At 40.5% G+C, this 25,354-nt stretch overlaps 2 protein-coding genes across 5 annotated transcripts in view; one reads left to right on the top strand and one right to left on the bottom strand.

The window, feature by feature from the left end:
- Positions 1-25,354, bottom strand: part of NF1 (neurofibromin 1) — a 268,504-nt gene that overhangs the window by 55,400 nt on the left and 187,750 nt on the right. The gene's annotated exons all lie outside the window — the stretch shown is intronic.
- EVI2B (ecotropic viral integration site 2B) lies at positions 10,932-12,236 on the top strand. Its single transcript, XM_075562454.1, has one exon. The coding sequence runs from the start codon at positions 10,932-10,934 to the stop codon at positions 12,234-12,236; it is 1,305 nt and encodes a 434-aa protein (XP_075418569.1).

Raw genomic sequence — 25,354 nt, 5'->3', positions numbered from 1 at the left:
CAGGATTAGGGGATCGTGGGGGGAGAAAAGGGAAATTGGTCACAGAATCAATCTAGAACCCCCTCCCAGGGGGATGAATAATGGAAAAGTGGGGGAGAGGTGACGGAAGATGATGTAAGATATGGAAAAATAATCTATAACCTATGGGTTCGTGAGGGAGGAGGAAGAAATGGGGAGCTGATTATCAGGGGTTCAAGTGGAAGAGAATGCTTTGAAAATGATGATGGCAGTTTATGTGCAAATGTGCTTGACACACTGGATGAATGTATGGATTGTGATAAGAGATGTAAGGGCCCCCAATAAAAGTATTTTTTAAAAGAATATATACAAAATCATGTTATTTGATTTCCTATGAAGTCTGGCTCATTCTAAAGCATCGTAGTAGCATGCAACATAAAATAAAAATGTTAAATTTAAAAAAAGAAAGAGAAGTCAATAGTCAATATCACAATGGAAAAAGTGAGTGCTTTGACATTGATTGGGTCCAAGGCAATGATGCCTATCTTGCCACTGCTAGTTAATATTGTATTAGGAGTCCTGGTCGTACACAAAAGGGATCCAAATTACAAAAGAAGTAAAATTATCTCTATTTGTGGGACATATAATCCATATAGAATATCCCAAAGAGTCTAACACGAAACTTCCAGTGATAATAGGGAATTTAACAAAGATGTAAGGTATAAGGTCAGTATACAAAAAAATTGTTGGGTCTATCTATATATCAGCAATGAGAAATCTCAAAGGGAAATGATTCCATACAACAGCATCTAAAAGAACACCTAAAAACAAAATTAACCAGGAATGTGAAAGACTTAAATATGGGAAAATGTTCCATGTTCATGGACTGGACGATATAGATACTATCCAAAACAGCCTACATATTCAACACTATCTTGATTTTAAAAAATCCAACTTGCTTTCTTTACAGATATGGAAAAATGAATCCTCAACTTTATAAAGAACAGAAAGAGGTCCCTGAATAGGTAAAGCAGTTCAAAGTTAAGAAAATCAACAACTGGAAAGAAATGGAAGTATGGCCAATTGTCTCTGTGAGCAACTGTCTCCTTGGCTTTCAGACCAGAATTGGGTGGTGCCTTGCCATTACTGAGTATTTCTGATCAAAGATTGTATAGAGAAATCCTAATAAAAAAGGGGGAGGGGTGATAAATAACAGAATCTCAAATTCTCATGGAACCCAGATTTTCTAGGGTCATAAAAGTTGATGGGCTTTAAATGCTAAACATTAACACCCCCCCTGAAGTCTTCTTTAAAACCAATCGTTGAGCTTCATACGAGAATATCTGCCTCCGAATTGTGCTCTTTTAAGTTCTACGCTATGTGACAAATGACAACAGCATCTCCAAAGACCAGGTAGGAAAATTAGAGGGCAGCCAGACGATGGTAATGGGGGAAACAACACAGAAATTATGTGAGAATAAGTCACACACTTCAGAAGACCATCATCAATGTCACTGAATTGTATATGTAGGAAATGGTTTCAACTGTGTTCGTGTTGATGTATATATTAAATAAATTCTATATGCAAGTGGGCTTTAAAAAGTTCATAGGAAACTTCCATTATCTTTTATTCCCATTTTTCCATGAACCAGGTCTTAATGCCTGTGCTCCTCTGTAGTGATCAAGGGGAAGCAAATCTACTTGGTGCCAAGTCAACTGAGACTCGTGAAGGCCAGGGTTAATAATTACTGTGTCTATTACTATGTCAGGCACGTTACATTTATTGAATACCCATAAGAAGTTTGTAAATTAGGTATTAGGACCTCCCTTGTTCAAATGAAGAAAGCAGCTAGCAGCTAAGTGAGCTGTTCAAATACATTGTTATTCTGACCGACTTCTACTGTTTTCATTACACTTTACCTTAGTTAGCATCTCCTTTAACATATAATTCCCAACTCATTTTACTTTTATTTAAACATCTATTTTATTAAATGTATTTTTAATAAATCATTTTATTGGGGCTCATACAACTCTTATCACATCTATACATACACCAACTGAGTAAAGCACCCTTATACATTCGTTGCCCTCATCATTCTCAAAATTCGCCTTCTACTTGGGTTCCTGGAATCAGCTGTTTCCTTTTTTCCCTCCCCCTCACTACCCGCTCCCCCTCCCTCATGAACCCTTAATAACTTATAAATTATTCATCTATCCTATCGTACACTGCCCGGCATCTCCCCTCACCCACTTCCCTGGTTGCCCATCCCCCAGAGAGGAGGTTACATGTAGATCCCCGAGATCGGTTCCCCCTTTCTACACCCCCTTCCCTCCCGCTGGTCCTGAGGGGTTCATCCGTCCTAGATTCCCTGTCATTTTACTTTTCATTGATCGACACCTATTTCAAATAAATAGTTGTGTCCATGTATTTGGTCAAAATAATTTAAGTAAACTATGATCTGCTCTGTCTTAATCATGCGTCTGGAAAGAATGCTAATCTCATTGGGTACTCCAGGAGGCCTGGTAGCAATAGTGGTTACTCGTCAGGCTGCTAACTGCAAGGTTTAGCACTTCAAAACCAGCAGCTGCTCCTCAAGAGAAAGATGAGCCTTTCTAATGCCTGGACAGAGTCACAGTCTCTTCAGGGGCAGTGAATTATTTCATGTGGTTCTTCTAGCCAAGTCTCTCACTCCCGCCAAACGACCTTACCCTGCAAGGGTCTAAGGGTCTTGTAAGACCGGGGAGTGGGGGGGGGGGTTGGGGGTGGGAGGAGGTGCTACTGATAGGATTCACCTGTGAGTAATTTCGAATCTCTGCAATGGCATCCTGTTGTGTATAAAAAAGTCGTTTGAGAAGCAAAGAGAGGGATCTCATGACCAGCAAGAGCTAGGCGGGGAGGCATCCTCTGGACTCAAAATCCCAGCACAGTGAACCTCCCGGATCCGCATGACAGCTATACCATCACAGGAGCAGCAACAGAAGCCGGCCAGAGCAGAGCACAGGACAGGGACGGCCTTCCCAATCCATGCAGCGAGGAAAGATGAGTGCTTTTGTGCAAGAAGCTGGCTGGTAGTGCAGGGACCCTCTAGGCACTTACTTGGGGAGGTTAGGTTTGCCGGCCCAGAGCTTGAACCGAATGCTTTCAGGTTGAGGTTTCCAGCTGAGTGGTGTGCCCCTTGGGGGCATTTATGAGCAGATCTGAAACTCTGTAACATGCCCTGGTTAAACAACTACCCTGAGCATTTCTCACCGACATTACAACTTAACTTCCCTTAATAAACGCTTTATACTCATGAGCTTCGTGTGTGGGTTCTGTGTAGCTATCACAATGGTCATTACAACCCTTAGGGGTCAAGCAGAGAAGTAGAGCATAAAAGAAACGAGAGAGGTCACACAGTGACACTAATTAAGACAGCACCGTCTCAGACACTCACAGGGACAGCGCTACTCCGTGTGTGTAGCATTTACACTTGTCATCTTTTTCAATCCTTGAGGAGAAAATAGTGATTGAGAAATGCAACACCTTGGCGAAAGTCAAACAAACACAACACATCATTTATCTAAAGAAAGCTTACTACAGCTTCTCCTTAGAGGACAGACTCTCTCCCTCTCTGGGTGGCATTCTAAATATTTAAATGACACCACATTGAGATGCTCTAATCATATTATTAAAGAATCTTAATGATTTACTTACAAACATTAATTAAAAGCACTCAAATCATGTACCTCTAAATTTGTTTTGAAGTAAGTTTTGCTAAAGTCTTACATCTCTTAGTCATTTTGTGGCTTATTGCACTTCCGGAACAGACTATTGATAAACTTCCTCTTTCCTAAAGAAACCATTTCAGTTTGCTAGGGGACCTTTCTCATCTGAATCGAACCACCCCTTTTGCTTTCTTAGCCAAATCACCAAAATGTCCAGTTAGAACAAGAGCTTAGAATTCTACAAGAGAAGGTAACAGCTGAGGTAAGAAAGTTTCACATAGGCAATTGGGTATGATTGTGTGGTTGTGTAAAATTTATTTTGTAAACTATGTCACCGTATTTTACACTCAAGGTAAACAACTTTGATAAAGATGTCTCTATCAGGTTTCGTGGCTTTGATGGATGGAATAAAAAAATACTGTGCTGTTTGCCTTGGAGGAAGATTTTTACCTAAGCTTTCATAATATAAGCCTTTTATGTTTAATTAATCAAAATGTTTTTTTTAACGCAAGTTCTGTAACTAAAAGAATATAAACCAGAGGCGTGGCAGATAAAGCTAAGGATGAGATAGAACCCATGGGAAATGGATGGCACGAAACACTCCAAGATACTAACTGCTAACAACTCTAGTCTGCTCGTTTTAACATTTTTCTGGTGTAATAGAAGCAATGAAACGTACCGCGTCTTTAATGTCTGTCTTCGCTTTGTTTGAACAGGAAAGCAGGTACTGTGCTTTAGCATTACCCTAAGTGCTTCATCTTTAACAGACGTTGATATTTAAGACGAATATACTATGGCTCATTTTAAAAATGTGCCCGGGCAAAAATGCTGTGAGCAAATGTACATACACAAATCCACATAGTCTACATATTTATATCACATATGTTATCTGTGCCTTGAAGTAAACAAAGGAAGATATACCCAAGAAAACTTTTTTGTTAATTCCCACAGCATAAACAGAAACGGCTCACGTGTCCAAGGGAGGCTTGCCCTGTGAGCAAAGCATAACTATGAAGTAAATACCTTCCAAAATTCAAACTGCAGTACCCATACAGACTGATCATTTCAAGAAAGAATAAATTCATAGGCGGTAATACACCCATTTTGACATTTTATATGAGTGCCTCTCCATTAATCCACACTCACTGCTGTCGACTCCTTTCTGATTCCTAGTAAGACACGGCAGAACTGCTCCTGTGGGTTTTTCCAGACTAATGTTTATGGGAGCAGAAAATCTCCTAATCCTCCACATACAAGTCAATTCTGGATATCTATTACATAAGGAAAAAATATATAAGGAGCTTCAACAACTTCTTGGGCAGATTCCACTATCTTTTAATTCCATTTCCCTATGTTCTTTCCTGAAGCCCCTTTGTGAAGATTTGTATTTCCTTTTTAAATAGGGCTTCTCTCTGTATTTCTCAAAGGTTAGTCCAAATTTAAATGTGCTTATGTTTTTCAATTCCTACATACTTCTATTTAGAAAGGATTCGTGAATTTTGAGTTTCAATTAGCTAAATATAAACCTAAGACCCATCAATGCCCAATGTTTTAAAAATTAGCCCTAATTTATTTGGACAGCTCATAGGCTAGCCATTCAAAACTGTAGCACTCATCTGGTTGTCTTTTTTAGAGCAACACAAAACTAAAGCGGTTTTCTGAGAGTTCTTTCTTGCCTTTTACTACCTGTTAGTTACAAAAGGGTTTACATTCCTGTTCCCAGAGCGCTTACATCTCTTTTCATAAGCAAATTCTTCCTACAGATCTTACTTGTGAAATGCAGTGCAGCAAAGATAGCAAAGTCTAAAGGAAGGAGTGGGCTTTAGTACAGGATTGACGTGCTTGCCCCAACAGTACTACTACTTTAAAAAGTTCCATTGTAAAGTTACCTAACTCTTTGAGTCTTAAGTTTCGAATCTGCGAGTTGAACATACAACCATCTAGCTCATGAAAACAGGGGAGTGCCTACCATTTAGTGGGTGCTCCAGATAAAAGATGGGTATCAGATACTTCTTCTACTAGTTCAAGGTCAATTTCCTTTTGAGTCCTTCTTCGAGTTATAAAATTGCGGTTTTCCCCTTTTTATGGTTTCATAACTATACCAGTTAAAGATATATTATGCTACTAAATTTTAACCTACTACATATGCATCATTACTTTTTTCTATTAAAAACTCACTGCCATCGAGTTGTTTCCAACTCCTAACAACTCCACAGGGCACCGTAGAGCTGCTCCTGTGCGTTCCAAGACTGGTAAGTCTTCACGGGAGTAGAAAGCCTTCTCTTTGTCCGGCTGGTAATTTCGAACTGCTGACCTTGTGGTTAGCAGCCCAACATGTAACAACCATGCCACCAGGGTTCCTATTAAAGCCACTACAACATAGGTATTTTGATACTGCCACCTCTTACTGGCTTTGGCCTGGCACATATAGAATCTCTAAGTCTCTTTGGTATCCTTTAAAAGGCAAGGGCATTTTTCTTACCATACTCAGCATCATCTAGTTTCATGGCTAAATCCCCTATATTTTTAAGCATGATGCTTATAAGAACATTTCAAATAAACACAGACTCTGGCTTCACTGTAACTGCCTTTTCTTATTTTTAGAAAAATTTAAATAATCAGGAAAAGCACAGGACCCAAGCCCAAAATGCCAGTCTAAAATAATGGATAACATGCTGCCATCTGAAGTTTGACAAATTTGGATTATGCCTGAGCAGCACACAGGGATTTCCAGAAAAATCACCCACAGTGTATACACCGATTCTGTGAGTAATCAGCAGACAGGAATCTGGGATGTTCTAGGTGGAGCAAAGAGAGGTAGTCACTCAGAGACACAGCAGCAAGGTGAGCCTGAAAGGAAAGATGAGTGCATTTGGAAAGAGTCCTCTGTGTTAGAAAGGCAGCTCCTCGGGGTCCCAGCACCCACAAACACAGCCCAGTGGTGAGAGCAGCAGGTCTTCTCCCCCAGGCTCTAATGACCTAACCACCACCTGCTTCCACCTTTAATTCACTTTCCTTCTCAGTGCCTTTATTAGGCAGCCTACCTGCCACCCCTTTTTTTAAAATGTATTTGATGCTTACTATAATTTTTGTTATATGTACTTTTATACTATCTTGTATTTCTTAAACATCGCCTTTTCATTTTATCCCAAGTTTTCTTTTCTTTTTTTCCGGTTCTCCTGTTCCATGGTGCTTTCTACCTGTTTCCCTGCTGAAACCACTGTAGGTATACTCATGATGTAATAGTTGAATATGTGAGTTAAAAACTTCCCACAGGGGTACCAACCCTCGCCTCAGTATCACTGAGCTGGGAAAAGGCAGCTTCTTCACAATTAGGCCTTGCTTTTCCCCTTCTGAAAAAGCACGAGGCTTCGTCACAGTAGGAGTTCTAATACAGAGCCCAGCATCCTGACGAAGCAGATCCTCCGAGCTAACAGAAAGGTGGAAAGGAGATGGTCGAGTGGGTAGAAAATGCAACTGATTTTAATGCCCCTGTAAACTTTAAATGGCAAATAAAAATGTCACCCATTGAGCATCCTGTCTACATCTGCTTGACGAAAGAGGATGTGAACCTATCAATATCAAGCTTACAAACCTGAGCTAGGTTTGTAATGACGTTCTCACCTGGGTTCTTCTTTTTCTAATGCTTTTGCTGACTGAAAAGAGGAACAAGATAGTTTAAGCAAACTATCAAAAGAGGAAACATTTTTAGCTGAAGACAATTCATGGCCTATATATTCAGTTGCTTTGGAAAGCTTTTTTAAAAAATGAAAATGAAACTGTGAAAAACGATGTTTTTTAATGAAGCTCTTCACTGCCACCCCCATCTTCATCCTTTTGTTATTTATAAGACTAAGGGAAAAGAGTGATGGATGGTGACTGCATCGAGATGAGTCAGACGCTCGTTTTGATGCCTACAGTTTCAACTGGTTTCCCTAAGAAAATATTTGCAAAATTGATAAAAAGCAGAACTGCGATTTTGCCATATTTGCTTACTTCTTATGGAAGAATTATTAGGAAAAATGTGACACAAAAATAAAGCTTAAAAGAGTATTTAAAAAACAATAAAAAGTGGGAAAAATAATAAAAAGTGAATATATGGATGTGTATGTTTCTGTGTATCTGGCTTGGTAAACACGGAACATATACTGGGCTTCTCTTTACCCATCACTATCTGCTACCCACCCACCCCCACCCAGTCAATTCTGACTCAGAGCAGCCTACAGGGCAGAGCAGTGCTGTCTGTTTGCACTTCCAAGGCTGTATAGCTTTATGGGAGCAGATAATCTTATTTTTAATCATTATGCTGTAGAAGAACCAAAATATAAAAATATGGGGCAGTAAGATTGAGTAGAAGGAGCTGTGATTTGGAAACAGATGTTCCTATCCCTAATCATGATGGAACCTTGGACAAACTGTCTAACTCATTTGAGTCTATCTGTGAAACAGTCATGAAAAGTTTTAAATGAAACAAAGTTTCCAAGGGAACAAAACAGCTGGGGTAATCCAGCACAAAGAATGCTGGACATAAAAGACCTATTTTCTTTTGTGTCTCTTCCTGCTTTCTTCAGGATTAATAAAAAGAAAATGAAGAGTAATAATTAAAACATAACTATTGAAGAGACTCAAAGAGTAAATGAGGTACATCCAATAAGAATTATCTAAGAAATCTTGAAGATAATAAAGACTACCGGGACTCAGAGAGTGCTGATCTGTTTGGGCTGCGTTCAGGCTAGAAGACGTGGATTTAGGAAGGGAAGTTTAAGCTGAGATTTAAAAGATGGGAGTAAGTTTAGATAGGCAGTCAGGAGGGGAGAGATTGGGTTTGGAAATAGCCCATTTTGGGTGAAAACCAGCATAACTGAAAGTATGTTTCAGAGGAAGGTGGGAAGGGGTGCGATTTGGCTGCAGAAGTTTCAATCATGAGCTGCCGCGTCTGTACTGGTAAAGTTAAGCCAGATGGAGGAAAATGCAGAAAATAACCATTTAAAGAGCTGAGCTTAGCATGTGATCTTGAAGGCATGGAGGAACTCTCAAACAGGAGCATACATACCTTTAAGATTCATTAATTAATTGGTGAGTGAATAAAAGCCAAGCCCACTCTCATCAAGTCGATTCTGACTCACAACCCTATAAACAGGGTTTCCAAGACTGTAAACCTCTATCAGAGCAGACAGCCTCTTCTTTCTCACCCACAGTGACTGATGGGTTTGAACTACTGACCTTGTAGCCCAAAGCGTATCCCACAGTGACACTGAGGCCTTCATCTTGAAGACAACAGTATCTATCAAACAGGAGATCACACATGAGTTTAAGATGGATTCATCAGTGGTATATAAGACAGTTTCAAGGAGGATTGCTTTCAAGCCAGGTTTGGAGTGACAGAAAAAACCCCAGACAATACAGTGGGGGATATCACACTGTTGTCTACTAAAGTGTCACTGTAGACAAAGTGGTAGAGGGTAAGCAATGAAAAGTACCTAAATTTGTTTTGTGTATTTGCAAAACTGTGTGTTGGGGGGTGGGGTGGTAGGGGGTGTGTGGGGGTAGGCGTAAGCTAGCAACAAGATATCAAATCTTTCAAATTGGCCTACAAATCAGACAAACTGAAGTTTCTAACCAGGCTTTCCCCTACCATACCCACTAGAACCTAGCACTTTCGGGAGCTTTCTTCACTATATGTTAAGAAATAACTGAAAATAGAACTGTCTTACCCTAACTTTTCACTTTATAGAGATGAAGCCACCATTGAGATTAGGAGAGAATGTGAAATTCCTTTTGATTATATAAGCAAAGTGGCAGACATATAACTGGATATAACTTCAAATTTGAGCATCTACCACATCCCCCCATCAAAGCCCAGCCTGTCAGCCTTACATGTGCCTGCCTCTCTCTTGCTGAGTCCCTGGGGTGTCTCCTCTGGCTAGAATGTTTTGGTTCCTTAATTCATTCTTAAGCATCTTTTAAGATTCAGTTGAAATTTTGCCTCTTCTGGGGAACCTTCCCGGGCTAGGTTAATTCCTCTGTATAATTCCTGTAGACCTTTATGAACATACTTAGCAAATTCTCATCAGTAACCATCTATTTATTTCTACCATTAAATTGTGGAAAACTCAAAGGCAAAAACTATCATCATTTTTTTCCCTTTCAATCTTCTAAGCCTAGAATAGGGCCCGAAACAGAAACAGCAGCCAGTAAATCAATGACTGACAGCAGCATGGCTCTCGGTTGGTTCTGACCGGGAGCAGCTCAAAGAATGACAGAAGGAAACACTCCCCGGTTAGATAAGGTGCATGCGGCCAAAGCCAAAGCTCACTTCAGGATTGGAGCCTATGACTTTGGGTGGAACTGAATCATTAAAAAAGAAAAGATGTTAGTACAGTGCTGCTTCACACTGAGGGTGATGCAAAGAATACTAATAACATGGGTCCTGTACATAGACAACTTGCCAATGTGGCACAATGGACAGACAGAGAGGTTGGGAGAGGAGTTGAGATAAATGTGAGCTCGGTTTAAACATGGTGAACTGCTAGAGGGATAACACATTGAAACGTCCACCAAGAAGTCACAAAAACAGAAGGAGACCTGAGATGATTTGGCCAGCTGTGTAAGTTTCAGAGTTAGGACATACAGGAGAACTTACTGCTTACAGAAGCAGGAACAAAGAGAAGTTGATAAAGTGGAGAACAGAATAGTAAGCATCCATATCTACGACCCAGAAAAGTATGAGAATCATGAAAGGAAGATTGGTGTTACTTACAAAAAGCAACTCAAATCATAGCGGAGAAAGTTAACAGTTTCAGTGTGGCCTAAAGAAGCAAAGAACACTGGTTTTGCTACCAGCTGGTCACCGATGACCTTCAAGGCAGAGGATCAAGGTCTTTCTGGCAGCCAAGGGCTAAAATGAGAGCGAGTGAGCACGTGCACTCTGGAACAGCAGGCACTGTTTATGTATCTGAAACGTCACTGTGCATCGAAGGAGGGCAATGTAATGACGCAGAGGATCAGCAGGGCAGGTACAGATTTCACTGAGGAAGTGAGAGGTTCAAAGCTGTATGATTGGTTAGGAGTTTATTCAAGGTTTGGTGTATGGTCTGTTAATTCCAAATTTAGAAATAATAAATACTTATCAAATACTTATTTACTTTAAAGTCAGGCATTCTAACAAAAAAAGTACACCCAATGATACCTTTTGACACCCAATGATACCTTGTCTTTCTTTTTTGTCTTTTATTTTTAAAATGCTGCTAAGGAGGAATCACTCTGAAATGGATCTCAAATATTTCATCTTAGTTGTCTGCTGTGGATACCTGAACAACGCCATTTTCTTAGAGACAGACGCTGCTACAACAAATCAGCAGCCACAGCCTACTCTAGTTAGCTTGCCAGGATCACGTGTTTCAGTGAATTCTCAATTCAACAGTTCTTCCAGTCAGCCAGCTTTACCTACCCAAGTCACTGTGAGATCATCCAGGCCAGCTGCCTATGCCTCTTCTGGAAAACCAGCAGCCCTTACCGCTACCGAGCAACCACCTGTCTCTAATATCACCAGACAACCAATACAACTGGCTAACACTTCCTCCAGACACACAGACAAGCCTGAACTCACCTCTGCTCAACTACCAGCCCTGTCAGCCCACACTTCCACCAAAGGCTCACCACCACTTGTCTCCAGCTCTGTGCGACAGCCATCACCACCCACTCACACCTCTTCTAGCAAATGGACGCCGTCCACTGCTCAGGCAACTTTCAAGGTCAAAGATTCACCCATAGTCACACCAGGATTCATACTAGAAACCACCACCAAACAATACCCACATAAAACAAATTCTGGCTCAATAGCTGCTATATGCATCGGTGTAATTCTGACTTTGTTGCTGATAGCTATAGCTATGATTTTAATATGGAAATGCTTGAGAAAACCAGTTGTAAATGATCAAAATTGGGCTGGTAGGTCTCCATTTGCTGATGGACAAACTCCCGACATATGCATCGATAACAGTAGAGAAAATGAAGTGCCTGGAAAACGTATGTCAATTGTTTCCCTTATGACCTGGAAACCCAGCAAAAGTACACTGCTAGCAGATGACTTAGAAATTAAGTTGTTTGAATCAACTGAAAATATTGAAGATGCCAACCCTAAAACAGGGAAAACAAAAGATCAAGTGACTGGTACATCAGAGGAGAGTGCTGATGGAACAACCATCGGCACTGCTGTTTCCTCTTCAGATGACGCGGATCTGCTCCCACCTCCTCCTCTTTCTGATGTGGAAGGACAGAAGGGTAAGCAGTCTGACGAGCCTCCAACGACAATGGAATCTCCTCTTTCAAATGATTCGACCAATCCTCCACCCCCTCTGGTCTGTCTCAAAGACACTTATGGAGATCACAATCCTGAGACCCAGCAGTCATTTCCACCTTTCCGTGACTCACTTCACTTGCCCCCGCCACCCGAAGATTTGATGGGAGCGCCACCAGAGCCCCCGGAGGCCCAGGGTCAGGAACTCCCTATTCCATCTGACCCTGGTCAGGAATTCAACGATTCCCTGCCACTCCCACCTGAAGAATTTTAAATTCTACAACTGGCTTATAGCTGATTTCCCATTTTTCTTAAGACTCCATCTTGTTTTCCTTCATGTGACGAAATGTATAAAACAACAGCAGGTGGTCATTTTTATCTTCATTCACGAACTACCTGAAACCTGCTTTAAAAACATGTGCACAGATGAAACAATAGTTGTTGTTTTTTTAAACATTTTATTAGGGGCTCAAACAACTCATCACAATCCATACATATACATACATCAATTGTATAAAGCACATCTGTACATTCCTTTCCCTCATCATTTTCAAAGCATCTGCTCTCCACTTAAGCCCTTTGCATCAGGTCCTCTTTTTTCCCCTCCCTCCCCGCTCCCCCCCCCCCCCCCCCCCGGGAACAATAGTTTTAACTGAATCTTGGGGAAAGTTCACCCAGCAAGTTGTTTCCATTTGACTGTTTCCACACAAATAGTTCAGTGAGAAAGTTACATTTATCCCGCCGTCCACATTCTCTTTACGTTGTTTCTTCCATTTCCAGTACTCCTCTAGTTCCCCTGCCTCCTTGTCTTCTCATCCTTGCTTGTTAAGTGATTGTGGGTCTCATCCTGAGGATTTTAAGTGGAGTGTCAATCCTATGGGAAACCTCCTTTGCATGCTACTCAGGTTTTAAAGTGTGTCTCGGGGTCTTAGTCGCAAGGAGCCCTCGATTCTCCAATACTGCAGGTTGGTCTTTCTTTTTGGTGTGTGGGGAGAGGAATTTGAGTCTGTTCCATATTTTTCTGTCATTGAATCCAGGACCATCTAGGATGACCCCGGTCAGGGTGCTCCAGGCTGGTTGCCAGGCAGCAACTAGTTCCTGTGGTCTCAGAGTGGATGAGGTTTAGTTAGTTAGCTTCTTGCGGTCTTTCTCTGGTGACGAAGAGTCCTGCCATCGTGGCTCCTTGTAAGCTTTTACAATCTTAGATCCTACTGGCTTCATGGGGAGACAGATCATGATTTTTGTGAACTATGGCAATTGATTGAGTTGTCCCACGAGCCTTTGGTGCTAAGGTTTTAAGCCCAGAAAAGCCACCTTTGAAGGTATTTGATTATGTCCATAAGGGATCTGTATTTGTGGCTTCACTTAATGTATTTGCACCCACATATTTGCAATGTATCTGTTCTCAGCTGTGTACACACCTGTACCTACTCATGTACTAACACGCCTACATCCATCCATGTGTTCTCAAACACACACTTATACCCTGGCTGTGCTGTGCTCATCACAGCCACATTCAGAGCCATTTTTTTCAAATCACCCAAACAAACATAAATGTTTATGATCTAAAGGGTACTTTCCCCTCTCCCGATGCAACCACAGAACCACCAGCAGACAGTGATCTCTCTCTGGATGTTTATGTTTTAAGGAAGACTGAAGAAGAAGTGATGAATGATGACAAAGTATCTTGTATATACCACCAATTGCCAAAAGAAAGAATAAATCTGTCTTGGAAAAAGTACAGCCAGAATGTTCCTTAGAAATGAGATTAGTGAGACCTTGTCCCACTTACTCATGTTACCGGGAAGGACCAGTTCTCTGAAGAAGGCTAGCATACTTTGCTAAGTAAAGGGTCGGTGACAGAGGCTGACCCACCGTGAGACGAACTGACCCAGTAGGTCAACAATGGGCTCTGCCCTAACCATGACTGTGAGATGGCACAGGGCTACGGGATTGTTTTGTTGTTGAGACACCCTCTCAGGAACACCAAGACAAACAAATGCTTCTTCTGAAAACAGAGGGATCAGAAAATATTCGTCCTTATGTGCTTATTTCCTTATTTCACTTAGCCCATGCCCTCCAGGTCCATCTATGTTATGTGAAATGTATTTTATAAAAATTAGCATTATGAATTATTTACTGGCTATAGTACCTATTTTTAAAGTATACCATATTGTATTTTAAACATGTGGATGGTATGTATGTCAATAATGTAACCACTTTGGAAATAAGCAATCTACATGTACCTAATATTGTGTAATATATATTTTTCTTGAAAAGTTGTGTGTAAATGTACACTGAATAAATAAAAACTTTGTTTTTCCATTTCAAAGTTGGGTGAGGGAGAAGATGAAATTAAATATATACTCCCATGTTCTAAAATAATAGTCCCAGTATTAAATACTCTAAATTTGTGGAGAATGAGAGATTAAAATGTATGCTTGAGAAAACAGATGTTTCCTTTTTGGTCTCATGGGAAGTGGTAAAATAAACATGGTAAAATATAAATTGGGAGTTAGGCTGGAGACCATTACTTTGAGAAAAAAAAAACATGGGAAAATACCATAAAATGTAGGCACAATTTTAACTTATTGGGAGAAGCACAGATTTTAAACTGATCTAAAAAAACTTTATTATTCATCAGAAGACACATAACAAACAAACAAAAAACATACTGTTGAGAATGAGGGATGGTGGCACAGAGACCCAAAGCCCATCTGTAGAGAATGGAATGATCCATGCAAGAACACTTTGTTCTATTAAACTGGCATTCCATGGTGCTCACCTTCCCTTCCCTACACAATTGTTGAAGACAAAGCACGTCCATAAGCAAATGTGTTGGGAAAAGCTGCTGGTGCCCGCCGGCTATCAAAAGAATATAGCATCTGGGGCCTTAAAGGCTTGAAGGTAAACAAGCGTCCATCTAGCTCAGAAGGAACAAAGCCCACATGGAGGAAGCCCACTGGTCAGTGTGATCATGAGGTGTTGAAGGGATCAGGTATCAGGCATCAAATAACAAAAAATCATATCATTGTGAATGAGAGGGAGTGAGGAGTGGAGACTCAAAGCCCATCTGTAGGCGACTGGATACCCCCTTACAGAAGGGTCTCAGGGAGGAGACTAGCCAGTCAGGGTAGCACGATGAAATATACAACTTTCCTCTAGTTCTTTAATGCTTCCTCCCCCTAACTACCATGATCCCAATTCTACCTTACAAATCTGGCTAGAACACAGGATGTAAACTGGTGCAGATAAGAACTGGAAACACAGGAATTTAGGACAGATAACCACCTCAGGGCCAATAATGAGAGTAGTGATACCAGGAGGGGAAGGGGAAGTTGGTGTAGAAAGGGGGAACCAATCACAGGGATCTACATATACCCCCTCCCTGGGGAACAGACAACAGGAAAGTGGGTGAAGGGGAACGTCAGACAGTGTAAGACATGACAAAGTAATAATAATTTATAAATTATCAAGGGTTCATTGGGGGACGCGGGGAGGGAGGGAAAAAAAGAGGAGCTGACACCTATGGTTCCAGTAGAAAGAAAATGTTTTGAGAATGATGGCAACATATGTATAAATGTGCTTGACAATGGATTTTGATGAGTTGTACGAGCCCCCAATAAAATGATTAAAAAAAGAAAATAATAATACTTTATAATCTACCAAGGGGGTATGGGGAGGGGAGAGAGAAAAAACATGAAGGGCTGATACCAAGGGCTCAATAGAAAATAAATGTCTAGAAATGAATGAAGGCAACATATGTACAAACATGCCTGATACAATCAATGTATGGATTGTAACAAGAGTTGTAAGAGTCCCTAATAAAATGATCATTTAATTAAAATTTTTATTTTTTTAATTAATTATGCCTTAAGCATCCAAACAAAATGAAGTTTTATAAAGGTAAAAACAAAATCAAAAAGTGCATTAAAGCATCATTTAAATTTTAAGCAATCTCCCCTCTTCCAGGAAAAACTGATTATATTGAAATACAGATGTCCTCAAATTCCACTAAATTCTTCTTTCTGGCACTATACACTTGAGCTCCTAAACTACCTCTGATATAGGGAACGTCATCTTTTCTTCATTATGTGAAAACTGACGAGTGTGAGTTTTCAGTCAGCAGTGGGATCTACACTTTGTCAAAGTAGAGGTGGAGAACACAGTTCTCTGCAGTACCCCCACTCCAACATGTCAAAGAGAATCAAAGTAGGTGGCCTTACTGACAGCTTAGTCTTGGAGAAACTGCTCCTAGTTTTGTGATTTTCAAAAGGAGTATATTTTTCTAACACTATCTTGCAAGAGGCGTTCCCAGGGGTGCTGACAATTAAACAGTTGCTAACTGAAAGGTTGTTCTAGTTGGAATCCACCCAGAGGTGCCTTGGAAGCAAGTGTGGCAATCAGTTTCTGGGTCGGGGGCAGGGGCGCGGACAGACACAAACAAAACACCTGGCCCAGCCAACAGCGTGGAGTACAGCTCTACTCTGACACACCCGGGGGTGCCATGAGTCGGACTCAACACAGGCACTGGTGGTCTTCCAGGAAACTCTCGTAAAAGTCCCATCTTTAGCAACATTGAAACGTTTAGTCTGGGGTGAGGGTGCGCATGGGTGGGTGGGGAAGCTTCTTTTATCTTATGTATCTGGATGTTGACTGCCACATCATCCTGGTTCTCTTCTGCCTGTCACATTAAAACGTTTCTTTCATTTGTTTTTCAAAGTGGGAACTTTTAAGGCTAATTTTCCAGCCGCAACCATAAGTTTGAGTTTCTTATCGTTCTTTAAGTAAATTTACTTCAATAAAGACATACCATCTCGGAACCCCACAGGGACAGTTCCACTCTGGTTCTATAGGGTCGCTAGGAGGCGGAATCATCTCAATGGCAGTGAGTCTTGGTTTTTGTAGTTGTCCAAGTCTTTAATGCACCTTGATTTATTGCAACCTATTCATTTTATGTGTAAGATACTTAAGGAGCTCTTTGCACATTTCTTTTTTTTTTTTAAACCACCTTCTTTCTTGACCTTTTGAGGGAGGGGCAGAGGGAAATACTACTCTCTTGAATAAAGCAGGAGCTGGTTTTCTACTCAGTCACATCCGGCTTCTTCAAGCACCACAGCCTGTATGCCCTTCTGTGTTATCATTTGGCCAACAACAACAACAACAACAGACTACTGAAAAAAAAGAGAGAAGTTATCTGCCAAGGGGGAAACGATTTCATATTTACTGGAGGCGACCTTCTCCCAACCGAGGTCAGTGGAAGCTGAGCAGCCAAATCGTGACAACCCTTGCTTACTCTGCAGAGAGAAATGGAAGCTAGAAACACAGGGCAGAAGAAACTTCTGGAACAAAGCAGAACCCGCAGAAAAGACAAAGGAATTAGGTTCCAGTCAGAGAGTTTATTTAAGTTTATTTCAAAAAGAACAAGGAGAGCAGGGGAACTAACCATGTACCAGACAGTTACCAGTTATGCTGTTAAGAGATCGGCATTAACCAGATTCAGAAAAACAAATGCCTTTGGGTCAACTCCAATTTCACTGGCAAAGCTACAGAGTAAACAGCGCCCCTCCCCCCCAGGTTGTTCCTGCTCTATCACTCTCCCAAGGAGCCCCTGAGGGTCCAAGCCTCAGCCCTCCTATGAACATCCAAGGACTTACCTAGCGCACCCCCAGGAAGCATTGTGAGTGCCTTACAAATGAAGAAAACCCTCCAAGGAGTGCACTGTGCGACTCATAGAAACCTTGATGGGAACACAATTACCCCGTAAGGTTTTCAAGTGTGCGATCTTTTCAGAAGCAAAAGATGATAGGTCTCAAACAACCACTTTTCCTCAGCAGCCAAAGTGACTGAAAACCAAGGCGCCTATATGACTTGCTTACAAAAAACCGAACACACACCCAGAAAGTTGATTCAGACTCATGATGACCTATGCAGGGTTTCTGAGACTGTAAAATCTTTATAGCAGGCGCCTTCAAACTACGGCCTGTGGGCCACATGCGGCCTGTCGAGGATGCCGGGTGTTTTTTCCCCGTTTGCTTTTTTTACTTCAAAATAAGATATGTGCAGTGTGCACAGGAATTTGTTCACAGTTTTTTTTAAAAACTATAGTCCGGCCCTCCAATGGGTCTGAAGGACAGTGAACTGGACCCCTGTTTAAAAAGTTTGAGAACCCCTGCTTTACAGGATCAGGTCCCGCAGTGATGTAAAATTTTAAACTGCCAACCTTGAGGTTAGCAGTCTGGTGCTTACTCAACCCTGCCACAAGGGCTCTCTCATGACTTGTTGACATGGTCCAAAGCGCTGGTTCTGCTTCCAGATTTGTGGTCTAGCATTCTTTTCTTGTCTATCGAGCCAAAGTGCACCTACTTCATGTACTCAAACATACATATACCCAAACCAAACCCACTGTCAGCAAGTTGGTTCTTCCCTGTAGGACAGAATACAACTGGACACCACCAAGACACCTTGAAATGTACCTTTTCCACACATATTTGGTGGTGGACAAAAGGTGAAAATTAATTATATGTAATTATGAGGCTCCTACAGGGGAGCCATGATGGTGAAGAGGTTACCTGTTGGGCTACAATCTACATGGTCAACAGTTCAAAACCACTAGCAGCTCCATGGGAGAAAAGACTGGGTTTTCTACTCCAGTAAACAGTCTCAGAAACCCACAGGGGGTGGCTACGAGTTAGCATTGACTTCATGAGTGAGTTTGATGGGGGGGGGGGGGGGGAGAAGAGGTTATTACCAAGTACTAATCAAAAAAGTAAAGAGGCAAAATATCTCAGTACCGATAATTAAAACCCTGTGGCACTGGTGTCTGAGTAGATAGACAGATCAATGATAGAAGATGGAAAGGACAGAAACAGATTCAAATCTCCAATCAGTGGAAGTGGTGTTGGGACCACTGGATAGACATTTGAGAAAGGATAAAATTGGACTCATACTTCGTACTACATTAGGATAAACACCAAATACACCAGAGCTGTAAATATAAAACAGAAATCACACGAGCGATGGAAGAAAACATGTGTGAGCTCCTTTATAATCTAAAAACGTTCTTAGCTGAGATGAAAACCTTAGTGCAAAAAAAAAAGTAAATTCATTACATGAAAATCATAAAAACAGAAAACAAGAACACAAACACAACAAAACTAAGTCAACAGAAAAATGGCAAACTGGAAAAATATTTTGGCAACTTAAATGTTAACATCTCTAAACTTCAAAAAGCTCTTACATATATAGAGAAAAGGCTTACACATAACCAAAAGATGTGAAAACCATCAGCAGATGTTGACAGAAGAAACAAATTTAAATGATCCCTTTGAAAACATAAAGATACATAGCTCCTCTCATAAAGCGAAGTGCATTCGTATCCACACCAAAATACTATTTGCCTATCAGAATGGCATAATCCTAAAGTTCAGCAAAGTTCATGGTGAAGCTTTGTAGAAATATGTACATATTGCTGATAAGGATTTCAAAATGGTATAATCCAGGGAAAGGAATTTGGATATTTCCAGAGTAGTCCCAAATGCATCTACCCTGTTTTACAGCAATGCTCTAGGAATTTTTCTCAAAGATTCACTGGCAAAAATATATGAGGCTATTCACTGCAACATTATTTGCAGTAGCAGATGCCCATCAACAAGTATCTGATTGAATAAACTACAGTACATTCCAAGAGTATTACCTATACATCAGAAAATGAAGGAGTAACATTATCTTCAAGATATATTAAAAACACAATATATGATTTAATGAAAATATATTTTAAAAACTCAGTTAAGTTATGAAAATATAATGATAATCTATGAATTATCAAGGGCTCATAAGGTTGAGGTGAGGGGAAAAATGAGGCGATACCATGGGCTCAAGTAGAAAGCAAATGTTTTGAGAATGATGATGGCAACAAATGTACAAATGTGCTTGACACAATGGATGTATGTATGGATTGTGATAAGAGTTGTACGAGCCCCCAATAAAATGATTTAAATAAATAAAATACTTTAAAAAAGGTTACTAAGTATATATAACCATATTCATGTTTACACCGGCACTGAATGAACAAATTATAGTAAAATACACACAATGAAATTTTATCTAACATTGAAGATAAACAAGAAATCACAAAACATCTTACAATATGGATAAACCTGGAGGATATTAGGATCAGTGAAATAAGTAAATTAAAAAGGACAAATATTGGATAAGACCACTATTATAAAAAGGCAGTAAAATGCTTATACTCAGAAACATTCTTTGATGGATACCAGTGGCTGGATGAGGAGTGAGGGGCAATGACTAACTAGATGATCGATATGCATTCACGTGGGTCAAAGAGAAGGCAATGCACAGTAAGGAAGCGGTAAACAAACATGGCCAAGGCAAAACAGACACCAGAAGACACACAAGAGTAAAGGGCAATGGTGGTAAATGCACAATATCGAAATAATGTTCACAGTACACACTAATCTGAGTGGATACACAGGTAGATATATAAACTAAACAGGTATGGGTTGGTGTATAGGAATATACTTTTGAGCATATATATTTAGGCGGAAGATATTTCTACATACATGTTTGTATGTGCTGCAAGTATATCCAGGAATAAGAGTAGAGCAAACATTTATGCAGACTTCTTAGCCATGATCAAACACCTTGAGGGACTGAGCCCCTGGGCTTGAGGGCTTAAGAACATCGTCTCTGGGGACAATTAGCACAGCATAGTCCACAAAGGCAGAGTTTTACATCCCCCATTGGTGAATGGAGACTGACGTCTTAAGCTATTGGTCTCTTCTAGCTCAAAACAAATGTGAGAAAGGAAATAGACAAATTCAAAGAAACACTTAGTTCAAAGGGTTAACCACACAAACCAGCATACACAAGCCTGAGAAGAGCTACCACTAAGTATCCCTCTTATTGGGGTTGCAATAGAAGGTCTTGGGTAGAGTGGGGGAAAACACAGAAAAAGAAAAAAAATTAAAATATATAAAGTCCTGTCTTAGTGGATCTACCTGTAGAACCCCAAGAGTATGACCCTTCAGAACATGAAACTAAATCCACTATGGGAAATCACCTTTCAGCCAATCAATACCAACAACCATCAGATCTGTTCTGACTCAGTAACCCTAGAAGACAGAGTAGAACTGCTCCCAAGGGGTGTAAATCTTCATAAAACAAGATAGCCTCATTCTTTCTCCTTCAGAGCAGGTGGTGGGTTTGAACTGCTGACCTTGCACCAGGGCTCCCAGACTGGAGCTATGATGCGAACAGTTAACACCCGTGAGAAAGGAGCTATTCAGAACGTTCAACTACATGAGAACAAACGGGCAGCGTTTGCTCCAAAACAAAGGTCAGAGGCAGGAAGGAGCAGAAAAGATGGCAAATAGAAACAGGGACCCTAGGGAGGAAATGGTAAGAAGGTTGTTACACTGAGGGGATTAGAACCACCTTCAGGAAATAAAATGTGTATAGATTGTTGAATGGGAACTAATTTGCGCTTCAAAGTTCCACTCAAACGAAAAGTTTAAAAAATAAATGAAACAAAACCCCTATATGAGCACATATAGGATGAAACCTTTCACAGTAAGAACGGCGAGGGTAGGACTATATACTACATACACTACAGCAGAAAGAAACACTGCTAAAATATAACCAAACTCTAGTGCAGGTGATCATCAACTGGAAGGAGTAGGAAGGGAGCAGAGAAGAGGGGACAGAAAAGAGAGAATTCTTGGAATAAACCAGGTTCGAGAGTTTTGACTTAGGCAAAACCAAAAAAAGAACTGAAATGAACCAAATTTACTGGATGTCAAAACATAGACAAAAGCAGTATTACTGAAATGTAATTACTGAAATCTCTTTTAAGGACAAACAGATGTAAAGAAATCTTCAACTTTATTCAGTAGTTTCTAATCTGTTGACTCGCAATACTGGTATTACTTTTAAACTATTATGGGATAATGCAAAAAAAGCCATTTTGTTACAACTATTAGAAACCATTTATAGGAAATATGGGGGATAGGGAATTGTGCTAGTCTGGGTTGATTAAAGAAACAAATACAGAGACACGCATATGTATATAAGAAAGAGCTAAAAAAAATTTTAAAAGAAAACCTGGGGGAGAGTGGGGAGGGAGGGAGAGGGAAAAAAGGAAAATGAGGAGCTGATTCCAGGAACAAAAGCGGAAAGCAAACTTTGAGAATGATGAGGACAACGAATGTCTAAGTGTGCGTTACACAATTGATGTATGTATGGATTGTGATAAGAGTTGTATGAACCCCAATAAAATGATTTTAAAACAGGAGCTGATCCCAAGGGTCCAGTAGAAAGTAAATGTCTAGAAAAGAATGAAGGCAACATATGTAAATTTGCCTGATGCAATCGATACATGGGTTGTAAAAGAGTAACAGTCCCCAATAAAATGATCTTTTAATTAAAAATTGTTAAGAAGAGCTTTATATACAAGAGCAATTGTACATTGAGAAAACATCCCAGCCCAGTCCAGATCAAGTCCATAAGTCTGATATTAGCTCATATGTCAGATACAGATATCTGTAAAGTCCGCTTCAGCCTCACCAAACACATGCAATGACGCCAAATGCAGGAACATCACAGGCCAGTGGGTGGGAAGTCTTGTGGATCCAGTGGCGTCATAAATATCTCAGCGCTAGCAGGGTCTCCACATATTCCTCCAGCCCAGGGGACTGGCTGCCATCAGCCTGTCTCCATGTGGCTTGTCAACAAAGATGTCTCGCAGGGACTGAGCAGAGAAAGAGAGTGTTTCCCACCTCCAGGGAGGAATACAGGAGTTCCCAGAATTGGCTATGATCTGATTGACAGGCTAGACTCCATCCCTTCACTCGGAATCCTCAAATTGACCAGATTATGTAACTACCACAGGAAGCAAAGAGACAAATCCAGAATAAGGGATATTCTACAAAACAACTGATTAAATTTTGCAACAAGCTGCTGGCTGCAGCATGATCAGTCTCATACTCATTGTAGGGCAGAGTAGAACTGCCTCATTAGGTTTACACAGTTTACAATAGTCTCGGGCAGTTGTGATCAATTGGATTTTTAATGGCTGAGTTTTTAAAGTAGATTATTAGGTCCTTCTTCCTTGTCTGTCTTAGTCCGGAAGTTCTGTTGAACCTGATCTGAGTCAGAGCAAACAAAACACAAAAACCAACCAAATGCACAGCCACTGAATTGATTACAATTCTGACAGTTGAGGTTTTGTGGCACTCTGCTTGGGCCAGGGATCCTCAGAGATTTGGCAGTTAACTCATAATGTCTTTTTCCAGGGATTAGTCTCGCCTGAACACATGTCCAGAGTACGAGGGAGGAAGTCTTGCCATCCTTGCCTCTAAGGCTGTCTGTCCTTCTTCCAAGACAGACAGGTTTGTCCTTTTAGCCTTCCATGGTACTTGCAGTATTCTTCTTCAGCACCACAATTTAAATGCACTGATTCTTTTATCAGTCTTCTTTATTCAATGGCCAACTTTCATATGCATGAGGTGATTAAACATTGTGTTAAGGTCACTCCAAATCGAGAGACATTGTTATAAGGGTGATAAGCGAGCCTTACTAGAAATTCAAGTCAAGATGGGGAAGAGGGGTGTGCATGTCTCGGAGAAGGCAATTACACTTCTGATGGTGTGTAAACCAGATGGAGCAGCTGTCTATTGGGAAGAAATGCTTCACAATACTGAAACAGATTCCAAGAGGAGAATATGCCTGGTCTTATGTTCCTAATTGGACACTTTTTACCTAGTTTCTATCCAGCACTTAATGACCCTTGCTGTGTGCTATCCTATTGGGATTTTAGACTGTACTTTTGAGGCACACCACATCCTTCAAAGGCTACCCCAGAAGGATCTGATGTGGAAATTCCATTAAGCAAATAGGGCTTTCCCTAAAACTCACCTGCAGCAGATGTAGGAACACAGTCCCTTAGACTTAGGCTGCACTGCTCTAGTGTAAGCCGAAGCAGATGGCTGCTGTCCCCGGGTTATGGAATTGGTGGCTGTTGGACTTCAGTTCAGATGTCTTGCTTTGAGAGTGCTCAATGAATGGTGGCCTGGGACGACCATTTATTTACTATTTTAATGCTCTCCTTGCTTTCTTATGGCATGTATTAATTCATCTGGTAGGCACGGTTCTTCCTTTGTAGGTATTACTGAAAGTTTTATCCTATCACCAACCCCATTATTTGTGTAAAGTGTCCTCTGTCACTTAAGAGTTTAATCTGTGGAAGTCAACAATTTGTATATTGGGGTCTGAAGTTGGTCTATACTTGTATAATTCCCTTTTCTCAGCAGGGTTTTAAATTCTAAACCATTGGCTAAGTTAATGACACTATCAATAGAAATACCTTATACCCCAGGAGGATGATTTATACTATTTTCTATCACAAACTAATAATGATGTATCTAAAATGAGCTTGAGACATATATAAGCCATATATATATATATATATGTATATATATATATATACACACACACACACAAATGGGTTTTGGGCTTTCATGTAATTCTAGTCCCAATTTAAGAACAATTAATTCTGATGACATTGTCCTGCTTGATACTCACTCTCATGAAGAGATCACTGAAGATATGGGTGCTATAACAATGTGTGGTGAAGAAACTAGATGGTGTTTGGTTATAAGAAAAAAATAGTGTCTGGGGTCTTAAACCCTAGTCTGAATTCAGACACCCAGCCATCGAAGTGAGGAATCAACTAAGTCCATGTAGAAGTACACCGTCAGTGTGATCCAAGGATTGTAAATAATATAATCCAAATCCAAAGGAAGGAATGGTATCCAAGATTTAAACTGTGAAACCTGGTTTGCAGGTGATTATGGACAGAAGTGGAAGTCCCAAATCCATTTGCAGGGTCCTCACGTGGATTAAGGCTCCAGTGAATTCCCTCTGACCGCAGTCCAGGAAGAGCCTTATTATCAAACAGAGCATTGTAAAGTCAAACATGGCAGACATAGTTAGGTTAAAATGTAGTATCTTATCACTTACTCTCCCTTCTGACTCATTTTAAAGTTGTTTTGGTTTTCAGTATTTTCTGCTCTCTTTGAATTGAGGTTTTTCTGTTTTGCCTGGTCAGTGGTGTTGAGTTGTGCTTGTTTGCTTCCTGTTTGTGTGTTCTACCATTTTCTGTACATGAAATCCAGGCTAAGTAAATCTACATCGACAGCAGCTGGGTAAATCTTAGCACCTAGAGGCATGGCACGCGAGGGTGAGGGGAAGAGGAGAGCTAACAAAGAGTACAAAAAGAAAATGTTCTGAAACTGTGGTAAGAATTGCATAACTCTTCTTAATATGACTGAATGATGAAAGTGTATGATTTGTGAAGTATGCGCCAATAAGATG

Source organism: Tenrec ecaudatus, chromosome 10, assembly GCF_050624435.1.
Source record: "Tenrec ecaudatus isolate mTenEca1 chromosome 10, mTenEca1.hap1, whole genome shotgun sequence".
Lineage (NCBI taxonomy): Eukaryota > Metazoa > Chordata > Mammalia > Afrosoricida > Tenrecidae > Tenrec > Tenrec ecaudatus.
The sequence above is the reverse complement of the archived record's forward strand: the minus strand, read 5'-3'. Positions and strand labels throughout refer to the sequence as shown.

Bases quoted from the DNA above. Each gene is read 5' to 3' on its own strand.
- EVI2B (XM_075562454.1), top strand. From the start codon at position 10,932: ATGGATCTCAAATATTTCATCTTAGTTGTCTGCTGTGGATACCTGAAC.